General features: G+C 45.8%; 1 protein-coding gene across 5 annotated transcripts in view; it reads left to right on the top strand.

The window, feature by feature from the left end:
• The window catches only part of LOC138800535 (uncharacterized), a 127,190-nt gene that overhangs the window by 36,164 nt on the left and 72,586 nt on the right, over window positions 1-18,440 (top strand). For all 5 annotated transcript variants that reach the window (XR_011364473.1, XM_069982282.1, XM_069982281.1 and 2 more), the window contains exons 9-10: window positions 14,713-14,967; window positions 18,013-18,267. Coding sequence is in view for 4 of the 5 variants with exons in the window: in XM_069982282.1 (XP_069838383.1) it covers window positions 14,713-14,967; window positions 18,013-18,267 (510 nt within the window). In the remaining variant the exon portion in view is untranslated. The remainder of the gene's footprint in view (window positions 1-14,712; window positions 14,968-18,012; window positions 18,268-18,440) is intronic.

Below are 18,440 nucleotides of genomic sequence, written 5' to 3'. Positions count from 1 at the left end.
ATATAACAGCTCACACTGATCCTCCCTCCTGTAGGTATATCCCCAGTATAATGTATATAACAGCTCACACTGATACTCCCTCCTGTAGGTATATCCCCAGTATAATGTATATAACAGCTCACACTGATACTCCCCCCTGTAGGTATATCTCCAGTATAATGTATATACCAGCTCACACTGATACTCCCCCTGTAGGTATATCCCCAGTATAATGTATATAACAGCTCACACTGATACTCCCCCCTGTAGGTATATCCCCAGTATAATGTATATAACAGCTCACACTGATACTCCCCCCTGTAGGTATATCCCCAGTATAATGTATATAACAGCTCACACTGATACTCCCCCCTGTAGGTATATCCCCAGTATAATGTATATAACAGCTCACACTGATACTCCCCCCTGTAGGTATATCCCCAGTATAATGTATATAACAGCTCACACTGATCCTCCCTCCTGTAGGTATATCTCCAGTATAATGTATATAACAGCTCACACTGATACTCCCTCCTGTAGGTATATCCCCAGTATAATGTATATACCAGCTCACACTGATCCTCCCTCCTGTAGGTATATCCCCAGTATACTGTATATAACAGCTCACACTGATACTCCCCCCTGTAGGTATATCTCCAGTATAATGTATATAACAGCTCACACTGATCCTCCCTGTAGGTATATCCCCAGTATAATGTATATAACAGCTCACACTGATCCTCCCTCCTGTAGGTATATCTCCAGTATACAGTATATACCAGCTCACACTGATCCTCCCCCCTGTAGGTATATCTCCAGTATACAGTATATACCAGCTCACACTGATCCTCCCCCCTGTAGGTATATCTCCAGTATAATGTATATAACAGCTCACACTGATCCTCCCTCCTGTAGGTATATCTCCAGTATACAGTATATACCAGCTCACACTGATCCTCCCCCCTGTAGGTATATCTCCAGTATAATGTATATAACAGCTCACACTGATCCTCCCTGTAGGTATATCCCCAGTATAATGTATATACCAGCTCACACTGATACTCCCCCCTGTAGGTATATCCCCAGTATAATGTATATACCAGCTCACACTGATCCTCCCTCCTGTAGGTATATCCCCAGTATAATGTATATACCAGCTCACACTGATCCTCCCTCCTGTAGGTATATCTCCAGTATAATGTATATACCAGCTCACACTGATCCTCCCTCCTGTAGGTATATCTCCAGTATACAGTATATACCAGCTCACACTGATCCTCCCCCCTGTAGGTATATCTCCAGTATAATGTATATAACAGCTCACACTGATCCTCCCTGTAGGTATATCCCCAGTATAATGTATATACCAGCTCACACTGATCCTCCCTCCTGTAGGTATATCTCCAGTATAATGTATATACCAGCTCACACTGATCCTCCCTCCTGTAGGTATATCCCCAGTATACAGTATATACCAGCTCACACTGATACTCCCCCCTGTAGGTATATCCCCAGTATAATGTATATACCAGCTCACACTGATACTCCCCCTGTAGGTATATCCCCAGTATAATGTATATACCAGCTCACACTGATCCTCCCTCCTGTAGGTATATCTCCAGTATAATGTATATAACAGCTCACACTGATACTCCCCCCTGTAGGTATATCCCCAGTATAATGTACATAACAGCTCACACTGATACTCCCCCCTGTAGGTATATCCCCAGTATAATGTATATACCAGCTCACACTGATACTCCCCCCTGTAGGTATATCCCCAGTATAATGTATATAACAGCTCACACTGATACCCTCCTGTAGGTATATCCCCAGTATAATGTATATAACAGCTCACACTGATCCTCCCCCCTGTAGGTATATCTCCAGTATAATGTATATACCAGCTCACACTGATCCTCCCCCCTGTAGGTATATACCCAGTATAATGTATATACCAGCTCACACTGATACTCCCCCCTGTAGGTATATCCCCAGTATAATGTATATACCAGCTCACACTGATACTCCCCCCTGTAGGTATATCCCCAGTATAATGTTATACCAGCTCACACTGATCCTCCCTCCTGTAGGTATATCTCCAGTATAATGTATATACCAGCTCACACTGATACTCCCCCCTGTAGGTATATCCCCAGTATAATGTATATAACAGCTCACACTAATCCTCCCCCCTGTAGGTATATCCCCAGTATAATGTATATACCAGCTCACACTGATCCTCCCCCCTGTAGGTATATCTCCAGTATAATGTATATACCAGCTCACACTGATACTCCCCCCTGTAGGTATATCCCCAGTATAATGTATATAACAGCTCACACTATACTGGAGATATACCTACAGGAGGGAGTATCAGTGTGAGCTGTTATATACATTATACTGGGGATATACCTACAGGGGGGAGTATCAGTGTGAGCTGGTATATACATTATACTGGAGATATACCTACAGGGGGGAGGATCAGTGTGAGCTGGTATATACATTATACTGGGGATATACCTACAGGGGGGAGGATCAGTGTGAGCTGGTATATACATTATACTGGGGATATACCTACAGGGGGGAGTATCAGTGTGAGCTGGTATATACATTATACTGGAGATATACCTACAGGAGGGAGGATCAGTGTGAGCTGGTATAACATTATACTGGGGATATACCTACAGGGGGGAGTATCAGTGTGAGCTGGTATATACATTATACTGGGGATATACCTACAGGGGGGAGTATCAGTGTGAGCTGGTATATACATTATACTGGGTATATACCTACAGGGGGGAGGATCAGTGTGAGCTGGTATATACATTATACTGGAGATATACCTACAGGGGGGAGGATCAGTGTGAGCTGTTATATACATTATACTGGGGATATACCTACAGGGGGAGTATCAGTGTGAGCTGTTATATACATTATACTGGGGATATACCTACAGGAGGGTATCAGTGTGAGCTGTTATATACATTATACTGGGGATATACCTACAGGGGGGAGTATCAGTGTGAGCTGGTATATACATTATACTGGGGATATACCTACAGGGGGGAGTATCAGTGTGAGCTGTTATGTACATTATACTGGGGATATACCTACAGGGGGGAGTATCAGTGTGAGCTGGTATATACATTATACTGGAGATATACCTACAGGGGGGAGGATCAGTGTGAGCTGGTATATACATTATACTGGGGATATACCTACAGGGGGGAGTATCAGTGTGAGCTGGTATATACATTATACTGGAGATATACCTACAGGGGGGAGGATCAGTGTGAGCTGGTATATACATTATACTGGAGATATACCTACAGGAGGGAGGATCAGTGTGAGCTGTTATATACATTATACTGGGGATATACCTACAGGGGGAGGATCAGTGTGAGCTGGTATATACATTATACTGGAGATATACCTACAGGGGGGAGGATCAGTGTGAGCTGGTATATACATTATACTGGAGATATACCTACAGGAGGGAGTATCAATGTATATACCAGCTCACACTGATCCTCCCTCCTGTAGGTATATCTCCAGTATAATGTATATACCAGCTCACACTGATCCTCCCCCCTGTAGGTATATCCCCAGTATAATGTATATAACAGCTCACACTGATCCTCCCTCCTGTAGGTATATCTCCAGTATAATGTATATAACAGCTCACACTGATCCTCCCTCCTGTAGGTATATCTCCAGTATAATGTATATAACAGCTCACACTGATACTCCCTCCTGTAGGTATATCTCCAGTATAATGTATATACCAGCTCACACTGATACTCCCCCCTGTAGGTATATCTCCAGTATAATGTATATACCAGCTCACACTGATCCTCCCCCCTGTAGGTATATCCCCAGTATAATGTATATAACAGCTCACACTGATACTCCCCCCTGTAGGTATATCTCCAGTATAATGTATATAACAGCTCACACTGATTCTCCCTCCTGTAGGTATATCTCCAGTATAATGTATATACCAGCTCACACTGATACTCCCCCCTGTAGGTATATCTCCAGTATAATGTATATACCAGCTCACACTGATACTCCCTCCTGTAGGTATATCTCCAGTATAATGTATATACCAGCTCACACTGATCCTCCCCCCTGTAGGTATATCCCCAGTATAATGTATATAACAGCTCACACTGATACTCCCCCCTGTAGGTATATCTCCAGTATAATGTATATAACAGCTCACACTGATCCTCCCTCCTGTAGGTATATCTCCAGTATAATGTATATAACAGCTCACACTGATCCTCCCCCCTGTAGGTATATCTCCAGTATAATGTATATAACAGCTCACACTGATACTCCCTCCTGTAGGTATATCTCCAGTATAATGTATATACCAGCTCACACTGATACTCCCTCCTGTAGGTATATCTCCAGTATAATGTATATAACAGCTCACACTGATCCTCCCTCCTGTAGGTATATCTCCAGTATAATGTATATAACAGCTCACACTGATCCTCCCCCCTGTAGGTATATCTCCAGTATAATGTATATAACAGCTCACACTGATACTCCCTCCTGTAGGTATATCTCCAGTATAATGTATATACCAGCTCACACTGATACTCCCTCCTGTAGGTATATCTCCAGTATAATGTATATAACAGCTCACACTGATACCCCTCCCCCCTGTAGGTATATCTCCAGTATAATGTATATACAAGCTCACACTGATACTCCCCCCTGTAGGTATAACAGTATAATGTATATAACAGCTCACACTGATCCTCCCTCCTGTAGGTATATCCCCAGTATAATGTATATACCAGCTCACACTGATACTCCCCCCTGTAGGTATATCTCCAGTATAATGTATATACCAGCTCACACTGATACTCCCCCCTGTAGGTATATCCCCAGTATAATGTATATACCAGCTCACACTGATACTCCCCCCTGTAGGTATATCTCCAGTATAATGTATATACCAGCTCACACTGATAGTCCCTCCTGTATTATATCCCCAGTATAATGTATATACCAGCTCACACTGATACTCCCTCCTGTAGGTATAACAGTATAATGTATATACCAGCTCACACTGATACTCTCCCCTGTAGGTATATCTCCATTATAATGTATATAACAGCTCACACTGATCCTCCCTCCTGTAGGTATAACAGTATAATGTATATACCAGCTCACACTGATCCTCCCCCCTGTAGGTATATCCCCAGTATAATGTATATACCAGCTCACACTGATACTCCCTCCTGTAGGTATATCCCCAGTATAATGTATATAACAGCTCACACTGATCCTCCCTCCTGTAGGTATATCCCCAGTATAATGTATATAACAGCTCACACTGATCCTCCCTCCTGTAGGTATATCCCCAGTATAATGTATATACCAGCTCACACTGATCCTCCCCCCTGTAGGTATATCCAGGGCCGCCGATAGGGCAGTACAAGTGGTACTGCCGTATGGGGCCCGGACCCTAAGAGACACGGGGGGGGGGCCCGGCGGGCCCGCCGGCCGCCGCCCCCCACCGCTACGCTAGGGGGGCCCGCACGGCCCCCCTTGCCACCTGTTTCTGAGCATCCTGAGAAGCTGCGGCCGCGCAGCTTCTCCGGATGCATTGATCGCTTTGATGTTCCGCCCGCACATTGAGCGGGCGGAACATTGAAGCGATCAGAATACAGGAGAAGGACCTGTCAGCGTCCTCCTCCTGTATTCTCTCCCATAGGCTGCCGGCACTTCATACCAGCAGCCTATGGGAGACCGGGACGTGACCTCTCCGGCAGGCGTGTTCATGTGACGTCATCACGCCTGCCGGAAGTCCCGTCCCTGCGGCTCGCAAGATGGAGCCCGAAGAAGAGGAGGAAGAGCTGCTGCCTGCACAGCGCGGATTAGGTGAGTAGGATGTTTGTTTTTTTAGGGGCACCTCTGGGGGCATTATTAGTGTATGGGGGGCACCTCTGGGGGCAGTATTAGTATATGGGGGCACCTCTGGGGGCAGTATTAGTATATGGGGGCATTATTAGTGTATGGGGGGCACCTCTGGGGGCAGTATTAGTATATGGGGGCACCTCTGGGGGCATTATTAGTATATGGGGGCACCTCTGGGGGCAGTATTAGTATATGGGGGCACCTCGGGGGGCATTATTAGTGTATGGGGGCACCTCTGGGGGCATTATTAGTATATGGGGGCACCTCTGGGGGCATTAGTATATGGGGGCACCTCTGGGGGCATTATTAGTGTATGGGGGCACCTCTGGGGGCATTATTAGTATATGGGGGCACCTCTGGGGGCAGTATTAGTATATGGGGGGCACCTCTGGGGGCATTATTAGTGTATGGGGGCACCTCTGGGGGCATTATTAGTGTATGGGGGCACCTCTGGGGGCAGTATTAGTATATGGGGGGCACCTCTGGGGGCAGTATTAGTATATGGGGGGCACCTCTGGCGGCATTATTAGTGTATGGGGGCACCTCTGGGGGCATTATTAGTGTATGGGGGCACCTCTGGGGGCATTATTAGTATATGGGGGCACCTCTGGGGGCAGTATTAGTATATGGGGGCACCTCTGGGGACATTATTAGTATATGGGGGCACCTCTGGGGGCATTATTAGTATATGGGGGCACCTCTGGGGGCATTATTAGTATATGGGGGCACCTCTGGGGGCATTATTAGTATATGGGGGCACCTCTGGGGGCATTATTAGTGTATGGGGGGCACCTCTGGGGGCATTATTAGTGTATGGGGGGCACCTCTGGGGGCATTATTAGTGTATGGGGGCATTAGTAGTGTATGGGGGCACCTCTGGGGGCATTATTAGCTCATGGGGGGAACCTCTGGGGGCATTATTAGTATATGGGGGTACCTCTGGGGGCATTATTAACTCATGGGGGCATCTCTGGGGGCATTATTAGTATATGGGAGCACCTCTGGGGGCATTATTAGTATATGGGGGCACCTCTGGGGGCATTATTAGTATATGGGGACACCTCTGGGGGCATTATTAGTATATGGGGGCACCTCTGGGGGCATTATTAGTATATGGGGACACCTCTGGGGGCATTATTAGTATATGGGGGCACCTCTGGGGGCATTATTAGTATATGGGGGCACCTCTGGGGGCATTATTAGTATATGGGGACACCTCTGGGGGCATTATTAGTATATGGGGGCACCTCTGGGGGCATTATTAGTTCATGGGGGCATCTCTGGGGGCATTATTAGTGCATGGGGGTACCTCTGGGGGCATTATTAGTTCATGGGGGCCACCTCTAGGGGCATTATTAGCTCATGGGGGCACCTCTAGGGGCATTATTAGCTCATGGGGGCACCTCTGGGGGCATTATTAGCTCATGGGGGTACCTCTAGGGGCATTATTAGCTCATGGGGGCACAGCTGGGAATCCTACATACAGGGGGCATCCCACACAGCGCAGTTACTATGGGAGCCTACAGGGGGGAGAAAGGAAAGGAAGTTGCTAGAAATGTGCGGAGCCTAAATTGTTTGTCTCGCAGGTTCTAAGGGGATGAAACGTATCTGGAAGGAATCATCATGGAGGTCTGGGCCGGATGGAGAGGAAAAGGGAAAGTGACGCCTCAGATCAAAGAAGACATCACCTGTGAGTCACTGTATGACACTTTTCTTATTTTGTAGAACATCATTTAGTAGGGGCGCCCCGAGGTGACAGCTACTACATTATCTGTACTCAGAGATATCACTGTGTTATCTGTTGTGTTACATAGGACTGTAGGTAACTACTACATTATCTGTACTCAGAGATATCGCTGTGTTATCTGTGGTGTTACATAGGACTGCAGGTGACAGCTACTACATTATCTGTACTCAGAGATATCACTGTGTTATCTGTGGTGTTACATAGGACTGCAGGTGACATCTACATTATCTGTACTCAGAGGGATATCACTGTGTTATCTGTGCTGTTACATAGGACTGCAGGTGAAATCTACTACATTATCTGTACTCAGAGATACAACTGTGTTATGTGGTGTTACATAGGACTGCAGGTGATATCAGGTGATTTCTCCAGGTTGCAGAAGTTCAAACTTCATCGTGCCCTGGTGTGCTGGTGTCTGTATGTCTGTATACATGTGTGCTGGTGTCTGTATACATGTGTGCTGGTGTCTGTGTGTGAGATCAATTCTAGAGAACTGGCTCATATACCCCATTTTCCCCAGTGGCTTAAAATGTAACCTCTGTTATACAGTTATAAAATTGTAGAACCTAAAGGTGAACAAGGTGCAATTCAAAGAGACACTTACTTGTATAGCTGCCTCTTGTGCTCTGTATGCAGTGCATTATATTCACCCTTGCAACGTACAATTTATAGCGTGTCTACAAGCCCAGCGGGGCTCATTATGATGGAGACTAAAACTTATACAAGAGTGGGGTAGGGGTTCCCCTGTATTCAGAATGCTGTTGAGTGCTCGGCAATGCCCCGTCTGGGATTATTGAATTACGAGGGTCTATGCAGAGCAGGATAAAGACACCTCTGCTGCACAAACAGGATCTCCTAGAAAGCGTTCTCACCGCCATGTATTCGCTATCACTGTCTTGGGTGAGCTAAACTAGTCTGCCTGGGGGGGGTGTGATTTGTATATGCTCACTAACATGGAATAGCCTCATTATATTAGCCTTATCAACATATTCTATGTTAGTGAGCATACCCGGGGGGGGGGGGGGGATATTGGTGAACATATACAAATCAAACAGCCCCCCAGACCCTCGAAATTCAATAACCCCAAACGGGCCATTGCCTAGTACTCAACAGCATTCCGAATACAGGGGAACCCCTACCCCACTCTTGTATAAGTTTTAGTCTCCATCATAATGAGCCCCGCTGGGCTTGTAGACACGCTATAAATTGTACGTTGCAAGGGTGAGTATAATGCACTGCATACAGAGCACAAGAGGCAGCTATACAAGTAAGTGTCTATTTGAATTGCACCTTGTTCACATTTAGTTTCTACAATTTTATAACGGTATAACAGAGGTTACATTTTAAGCCACTGGGGAAAATGGGGTATATGAGCCAGTTCTCTAGAATTGATCTGAACCAAATTATACCTCCCAGCAAGGCGTGGGGCGAACACACTATTTTTTTTTTTTTTACTAATGTGGGGGGCCCAGACACTTTGGTTGTATGGGGCCCCGAAATTCCTGATGGCGGCCCTGGGTATATCCCCAGTATAATGTATATACCAGCTCACACTGATCCTCCCTCCTGTAGGTATATCTCCAGTATAATGTATGTACCAGCTCACACTGATCCTCCCCCCTGTAGGTATATCCCCAGTATAATGTATATAACAGCTTACACTGATACTCCCCCCTGTAGGTATATCCCCAGTATAATGTATATAACAGCTTACACTGATACTCCCCCCTGTAGGTATATCCCCAGTATAATGTATATAACAGCTCACACTGATCCTCCCTCCTGTAGGTATATCCCCAGTATAATGTATATAACAGCTCACACTGATCCTCCCTCCTGTAGGTATATCTCCAGTATAATGTATATAACAGCTCACACTGATACCCCCCCCTGTAGGTATATCTCCAGTATAATGTATATACCAGCTCACACTGATACTCCCCCTGTAGGTATATCCCCAGTATAATGTATATACCAGCTCACACTGATCCTCCCCCCTGTAGGTATATCTCCAGTATAATGTATATACCAGCTCACACTGATCCTCCCCCCTGTAGGTATATCCCCAGTATAATGTATATACCAGCTCACACTGATACCCCCCCCCTCCTGTAGGTATATCCCCAGTATAATGTATATACCAGCTCACACTGATCCTCCCTCCTGTAGGTATATCTCCAGTATAATGTATATAACAGCTCACACTGATCCTCCCTCCTGTAGGTATATCCCCAGTATAATGTATATACCAGCTCACACTGATACTCCCTCCTGTAGGTATATCTCCAGTATAATGTATATAACAGCTCACACTGATACTCTCCCCTGTAGGTATATCTCCAGTATAATGTATATAACAGCTCACACTGATACTCCCCCTGTAGGTATAACAGTATAATGTATATAACAGCTCACACTGATACTCCCCCTGTAGGTATATCTCCAGTATAATGTATATAACAGCTCACACTGATACTCTCCCCTGTAGGTATATCCCCAGTATAATGTATATAACAGCTCACACTGATACTCCCCCCTGTAGGTATATCCCCAGTATAATGTATATAACAGCTCACACTGATACTCCCTCCTGTAGGTATATCTCCAGTATAATGTATATAACAGCTCACACTGATCCTCCCCCCTGTAGGTATATCTCCAGTATAATGTATATACCAGCTCACACTGATCCTCCCTCCTGTAGGTATATCCCCAGTATAATGTATATAACAGCTCACACTGATCCTCCCTCCTGTAGGTATATCCCCAGTATAATGTATATACCAGCTCACACTGATACTCCCTCCTGTAGGTATATCTCCAGTATAATGTATATAACAGCTCACACTGATACTCCCCCCTGTAGGTATATCCCCAGTATACAGTATATAACAGCTCACACTGATACTCACCCCTGTAGGTATATCCCCAGTATAATGTATATACCAGCTCACACTGATACTCCCTCCTGTAGGTATATCTCCAGTATAATGTATATACCAGCTCACACTGATCCTCCCTCCTGTAGGTATATCCCCAGTATAATGTATATACCAGCTCACACTGATCCTCCCTCCTGTAGGTATATCTCCAGTATAATGTATATACCAGCTCACACTGATACTCCCTCCTGTAGGTATATCTCCAGTATAATGTATATACCAGCTCACACTGATACTCCCCCCTGTAGGTATATCTCCAGTATAATGTATATACCAGCTCACACTGATACTCCCCCCTGTAGGTATATCCCCAGTATAATGTATATACCAGCTCACACTGATACTCCCCCCTGTAGGTATATCTCCAGTATAATGTATATAACAGGTCACACTGATACCCCCCCCTGTACGTATATCCCCAGTATAATGTATATACCAGCTCACACTGATACCCCCCCTGTAGGTATATCCCCAGTATAATGTATATACCAGCTCACACTGATACTCCCCCCTGTAGGTATATCCCCAGTATAATGTATATAACAGCTCACACTGATCCTCCCTCCTGTAGGTATATCTCCAGTATAATGTATATAACAGCTCACACTGATCCTCCCTCCTGTAGGTATATCTCCAGTATAATGTATATACCAGCTCACACTGATACTCCCCCTGTAGGTATATCTCCAGTATAATGTATATAACAGCTCACACTGATCCTCCCCTCTGTAGGTATATCTCCAGTATAATGTATATACCAGCTCACACTGATACCCCCCCCTGTAGGTATATCCCCAGTATAATGTATATACCAGCTCACACTGATCCTCCTCCCTGTAGGTATATCTCCAGTATAATGTATATACCAGCTCACACTGATACTCCCTCCTGTAGGTATATCTCCAGTATAATGTATATAACAGCTCACACTGATCCTCTCCCCTGTAGGTATATCTCCAGTATAATGTATATACCAGCTCACACTGATACTCCCTCCTGTAGGTATATCTCCAGTATAATGTATATACCAGCTCACACTGATCCTCCCTCCTGTAGGTATATCTCCAGTATAATGTATATAACAGCTCACACTGATCCTCCCCTCTGTAGGTATATCTCCAGTATAATGTATATACCAGCTCACACTGATACTCCCCCTGTAGGTATATCTCCAGTATAATGTATATACCAGCTCACTCCGATACTTCCTCCTATATTATAGATATCAGCTCAGTCTCACACCCCAAAACTGCTGCTTATTGTCACATATATACGGTATATCTGTCCATCTCTCTCATAGTACCAGCATTATCACATTATCTGCTCAGCCTGGTATAACTGCTCCCTGTGACATATATAAAAATATATAATATATAATTAATATATATATATATATATATATATATATATATATATATATATATATTGTAAGGGATTAGGTAGCAGGAAAGGGTCTCCTGAGGTAGACAGGCACACATGCAGGAGTCACAATAAATAAATATATATATATACATACTGTATACTGCTCAGCTTGGTATCACTGCTCCCTGTCACATATATATGTGGTGGTTAAGCCCTTGTGTGATGTTATGTCGGAGGAACGGCCGATCACTTGCTAGGTGGTTAAGTGTGACTCCACGCCGGAGGTGGTTGGCCGAGATACAGCCAGACCTTGGAGTGTTATTTCGTGACACCAGTGCCCAGTGGGCACACAGGTGTGATGGCACGCCTGCTTTTTTTTTTGACAAGGCTGGTTGTACCCTTTTCCCCTTTGGTCAGTGTCCTGCCGGACTGCTACGGGTCCCTGGGGTTAGAGTGATCATGGATGGCCAGAGCGGTGTAGTAACCCTCCCGGACTATCGGAACCGCTACCCACAGAAAGGGGAAGTATCCCAAGGATGTGGCGTGTGCTGTGTCGGTGGATAATGAGAAATCAGAGAGTCTCTTTAACGTAAGGAAAGCTGGTTTACTAGTTCTAAATGTGCAGCAGGTCATACAGATTCAACAGTATGAAGTTTCTTGGATAAAGTACTTGATCACACACTTGACAATGGTTCCCGATAAATACTTGACAATACAGTGACCTGATCTGTAGTAGAAGTGCAGTGTAGGGTATAGTTGTACCGACTGGGTAGTGTGCTGAGTCATACAAAGAAGCAGAGTAGTAGAGAGGAGGATGCCGTGAGAGTCTCAACCCATGTAGTACTGTGCTCTGCTGGGATGTTGGAGGATGAGGTAGAAGAATACTTAGAAGAAGAAGAGAACACATATGCCCGTGTATTGACTTTTACTTAGTCTTCACACCACTTATGCCCACTAGACTTGGCTGAACCTCCCTAATGGGTGGCACAGGCCTCAGACCTTGTTACCTGGAATGAGCGGAATGCTGAGGGTTCCCTGCTGACACCCGTGCTGTGAGATGGAGTTCATATGCTTACTGCAACTTTGCTCTATCTAGATCAGTTCCTATATAAGCACAAAGACTGCAGCACTCCAGTAGGTAGTGGAAAATCAGTGTAAAAATGTATTCCCGTGAAAGCTATGATCGTTGCTGTGGTCAGAATCGTCGCTTTCTTTGTATTTTGAGATGGGAATAAATTTTTGCACAGATTTTCCACTACCTACTGGAGCGCTGCAGCCTTTGTGCTTATATATACGCCTCTGCTTGGCGGACCTCTGGCATGCTTGCTGGCACCCGACCTTCATTAATTTTCTTAAGTGCCACGTACAATTTTAGTGTTTCATAGATCAGTTCCTAGCTCTTTGGCTTTCGTGGATACTGTCCTGCTCTGTTACTTCTCCTAGCCCACAGCGTGGTTTGAGGTTGTCTCTGGTTTAGTGTTGTGTAGCGTCACTTGTGAGAAAGTTGGTTGCGGCGTACTGTCTTGCGTCCCTCCCACACGGGGTTCTAGCTAAGACTGAACTGAGGTACGGGGACCTGGCAGAGGGCCAGGGCCCAAATAGGACCACTGTGGAGAGCTGTCTAGCTTGAGTCCTTCCTCCGCAATGCCCAACACGAAAGACATTTGCTCCTCCTCCACCCATGTTACTTGTACTGGTTGAAAAAAAGAGACTAAACACAGGAATTCCGGCCAGTACAGTCACGGCTTAGTGTGTCCGTCAATCACATAACCGCCTTCTCTCTGTGAGGGCTCAGGTGTCCCGGGATACACAGGACTTCCTGTTCTCTGACTGTTTCCTGTATTTTGAGGAAAAAACAGGAATTGCCGTGTTTTCCATGATAACTAAAAAAATAATAATGAATATAAATTGCAAATTTGCCTTATCACATCTACTGTTGATTTTAGATTTTGAAATTTATAACGACAGGGACACTTTATAACGAACAAGGGGTGGGACATGGTCAGCTACCTGAAACTTAAGCTGAGTAATCGAATGTTTTGCCTCCATAAAATCTTTCAGGATAGGCAGCTCCACCTTACCCGTCCCAATGGTGCTTTTTATGTTTTTGTATACGTACCAATTTCATTGGTCATCTCCCCCACATAGCACAGTCCACATGGACAGGTAATGATATATACTACAGACTAGACCTGGAATCAGGGGAAACAAGCAGATTTACATAGACTGAGCCTAGTCTGAACAGGGCCCTTACAGACACCTATATCTGATTACACCACTAGATCCCTAATATTGCAAATTCTCTTATAGGACATAACTGGGGAGGGATTAAAAAGCCTCCACCCCCAAACAACCTCTTTGTAATATATTCCAATTTTTCCTCAATATATTCCCTATCTTACTATCTTACTAAGGGACAAAACGTGGAAACAAAGGGAATGCGTAAAGTTGTAGTTCTGTTCCTAGGTGTAAACAACTGCTTTCTTTCCATATTGATCACCTTATCCTTATGATAATGTACCAAGGCAGCCAGATACCCCGAGCTAGAAATCTGTCACATATAGAATCAAGAATAGCATCCAAGAGTTCATCCTGTCCAACCATTCAACTTACATGAAGCACCTGACTCCTTGGGAGGGACTCCACCATCTTCCTAGGGTGATTACTTAGATACTATTTCTGTCTATAGATGTAAAAAACAAATCCGAGGATGTCTGAGTGATAATGCTTCTCTCATTACAGATGAGGATCATTTTGTGGACAGACATCGTGCTGAGCTGATAGAGCGTCTGACTCCTGTGGCCCCGCTCCTGGATCATCTCTATCAGTGGAAGCTGCTGACACATGAACAGTATAACATACTGCGCAACATCATTACCCGTCGGATCCAGATGCGACAACTTTACTATTATATGGGATCCTGGAGAGATGAAGACAAGGACCGGCTCCTGGTGTATCTGAGAAGACATTACCCTGAGCTCATCAGGAGGCTGGAAGGTAAAGTCTAATGCAGTATTTCTCGTCCTTTTGAAGCCAAGCACCCCCATGTGATGAGATGCTCCAGCCAGGTACCCCCCAGGATGCGAATGGTTAAAAACATTTACTAAATAAGGCATCACACTGCCACAATAGAGTCTGTGTATAAAGTGTCATATCAGATCTCCCTCCCCCCCCATTACATTGTGACTCACATGCGCCAGTACTAATGCTTAAAGTGTCACTGTCATTTAAATTATTTTTTTTTTGCAGAAATCAATAGTACAGGCAATTTTTTTTTTTAAACTTTGTAATTGGGTTTATTAGGCAAAAAATGCATTTTTATCATGACAAAGCAGTTAAAAGCTCCCCCCCTGTCTTCATGGTTCTCTATGGAGAGGGGAGGGGTGGAGGGAGTTGAGGAACCAAAACAGGACAACAAAGAGTTAATTTACAGCTACATCACCAGGCTATCTCCTCTGAAGTCAGCACTGACCTCTGAATACTGGCTTTCACATAGGTCCCACTGTGTAATCCTTTGCTCTCTGCTCTCTGCTGCCGACTAATCTCTAATGCCCCCTTTATCCAGATACATTGCCCCTTTGTGCCAATATATGCCCCCTCTAGCAAGTGGCAATGATTTTTATAGCTAGATATGCCCCTTTAGACAGAAATGCCGCCAGGTATGCCCAATGTAGTCAGATACAATGCCCGCCGTAGCCAGGTATACCTCCTGCTGCCAGGTATACCTCCTATAGCTGGGTATACCTCCTATAGCTGGGTGGGTATGCCCCCCCCCCCCCCCCCCCCCCCCGAAGACAGATATACCCCTCATAGCTAGGTATGCCCCCCCCCTGCAGACAGATATATCCCTCATTTCCGGGTATAACCCCCCCGCAGACAGATATACCCCTCATAGCCGGGTATACCCCCCCCCCTGCAGACAGATATATCCCTCATAGCCAGGTATGCCCCCCCCTGCAGACAGATATATCCCTTATAGCCAGGTATGCCCACCCTGCAGAGTTGGATCTGATGCTGGTAATGGTGACAGGGACATCTGCATGATTAGAAGCCAAGTGACAGCCATATCCAGGCTTTAACCTGAACTTTGACTCGGTAGAGAGCCTGGTGGTGACCTTCCTCCTAATTGTGGGCAAGAGTCTGGTGGTGAATCTCCTCCTAATTGTTGGCGAGAGCCTGGTGGTGGCCTTCCTCCTCATTGTTGGCGAGAACCTGGTGGTGACCTTCCTCCTCATTGTTGGCGAGAGGCTGGTTGTGACCTTCCTCCTCATTGTTGGCGAGAGCCTGGTTGTGACCTTCCTCCTCATTGTTGGCGAGAGCCTGGTGGTGACCTTCTTCCTCATTGTTGGCGAGAGCCTGGTGGTGACCTTCTTCCTCATTGTTGGCGAGAGCCTGGTGGTGACCTTCCTCCTCATTGTTGGCGAGAGCTTGATGGTGACCCTCCTCCTCATTGTTGGCGAGAACCTGGTGGTGACCTTCCTCCTCATTGTTGGCGAGAGCTTGATGGTGACCCTCCTCCTCATTGTTGGCGAGAGCCTGGTGGTGACCTTCCTCCTCATTGTTGGCGAGAGCTTGATGGTGACCCTCCTCCTCATTGTTGGCGAGAACCTGGTGGTGACCTTCCTCCTCATTGTTGGCGAGAGGCTGGTGGTGACCTTCCTCCTCATTGTTGGCGAGAGGCTGGTGGTGACCTTCCTCCTCATTGTTGGCGAGAGGCTGGTGGTGACCTTCCTCCTCATTGTTGGCGAGAGGCTGGTGGTGACCTTCCTCCTCATTGTTGGCGAGAGCTTGGTGGTGACCCTCCTCCTCATTGTTGGAGAGAGCCTGGTAGTGACCTTCCTCCTCATTGAGAACGGGAGTCTGGTGGTGGTCCTCCTCCTAATTGTGGGCGAGTGCCACGGCCACACAGCGATGATCTGCGGCCGGGGGAGGAAAGGTTAGGGGGGGGAGGAGGGGGGCCGCTGCTGTCACAGAGATGGTGCAGCATATGTGGAGAGAGGAGGGGGCCACAGTAATTGCCGGAGGGAGGATAGGAGCTTCGCTGAATGAATGATTTTAACCCCGCAGCAGCCAGCAGAATAACGGCGCTTTGGTTTGGGCTGCTGGCTGTATTAGGGTTAAAATCATTCATTCAGGGACGAGCTGCCTGTATGAGAGGCCAATGCTAGATCACACATACAGCGGGGATAGAGAGCCGCTGTATCTCAGTTACATAGTCCCAGGCCCCGCCCCCTATGATGATGCAGTGTCAGGGGGCTGTGAATGATGCCCATAGAGGCATGATTACAGCCAAACCCCGCCCTCCCCTATAAAATCAGCATACTCCTCTCCTGACATCCTCTGTGCTGCTGGGACCCTGCTCCTCCTCTGTGTAACTCTCACCCTGTGACTGCCCCTATAAGTTCAGCACCCTCCTCTCCTGACATCCTCTGTGCTGCTGGGTCCCTGCTCCTCCTCTGTGTAAGGGCCCTATTACACCGGATGATTATTGTGCGAAAAAACGTTAAATTGTTCGAATTTAAACGATAATGATTCTGTGTAAATGCAGGCAACGATCGAAAAATCGTTTGTATGTCGTTGATCGTTGATTTAGATCTGAACCTAAAATTATTGTTAATCGTTCGCTAATCGTTCGTTGTAATTCCACGTTCGTTCGCTTAAGTTCATTGTTCATTGTTTTGCTCGGATCAGAGGGAATAAATGATCGCAGTAACAATCATAACTAACGATTATCGTTCCTTGTAATATTGTGAACAATTTCAGGTTAACGATAAACAATCTCGTTTGCGATCATTTATCGTTAGTCGTTAAAAATCGTTAATAGTTAAGTGGTTACTTGCATAAAGAAAGAAAGTGTTAAGTCGCTGTCCTGTGTCCCTGACAGGGGACCTGACCAAAGCCAGGCCCTGGCTTAACTTCAGCAGAGACTCGTCTGTTTGCTTCCTCTCACACTAGCCCAAAACTCACTACTCACTAATAAGACACTTGAGGTGACGCTCACAGATCGGAGGACGTCTAAGTGATATTTTTTTCTTATTACAGGTCCGGAGCATTTTGTGGACAGACATCGCAATAAACTGATACAGCAGGTGGATAATGTGTCCCCGATCCTGGATGATCTCTATCAGTGGAAGCTGCTGACATATGAACAGTATAACACAGTGCGCAGAATCATTACCCGTCAGGACCAGATGCGGGAGCTCTACTGTTATATGAGATCCTGGAGACGTGAAGACAAGGAGCGGCTCCTGGAGTCTCTGAGAAGACATAACCCTGATCTCATCAGGAGGCTGGAAGGTAAAGTCTAAAGGACACTGATCCTAAGAACTAACACTCCGCCGGGCAGTGTCCTGTCGCTGTACTTAGAAAAGGTTGTGTCACACTGTAACAGTATAATATGGGTCCTCAGTGTGTATGGCTATGTTCACACAACGTATATTTTCGTAAAACCATGGCCGTTGTACAACGGC

The sequence above is a fragment of the Dendropsophus ebraccatus genome, chromosome 9 (assembly GCF_027789765.1).
Source record: "Dendropsophus ebraccatus isolate aDenEbr1 chromosome 9, aDenEbr1.pat, whole genome shotgun sequence".
Taxonomy (NCBI): Eukaryota; Metazoa; Chordata; class Amphibia; order Anura; family Hylidae; genus Dendropsophus; species Dendropsophus ebraccatus.
This window is presented reverse-complemented; position numbering and strand designations above follow the sequence as displayed.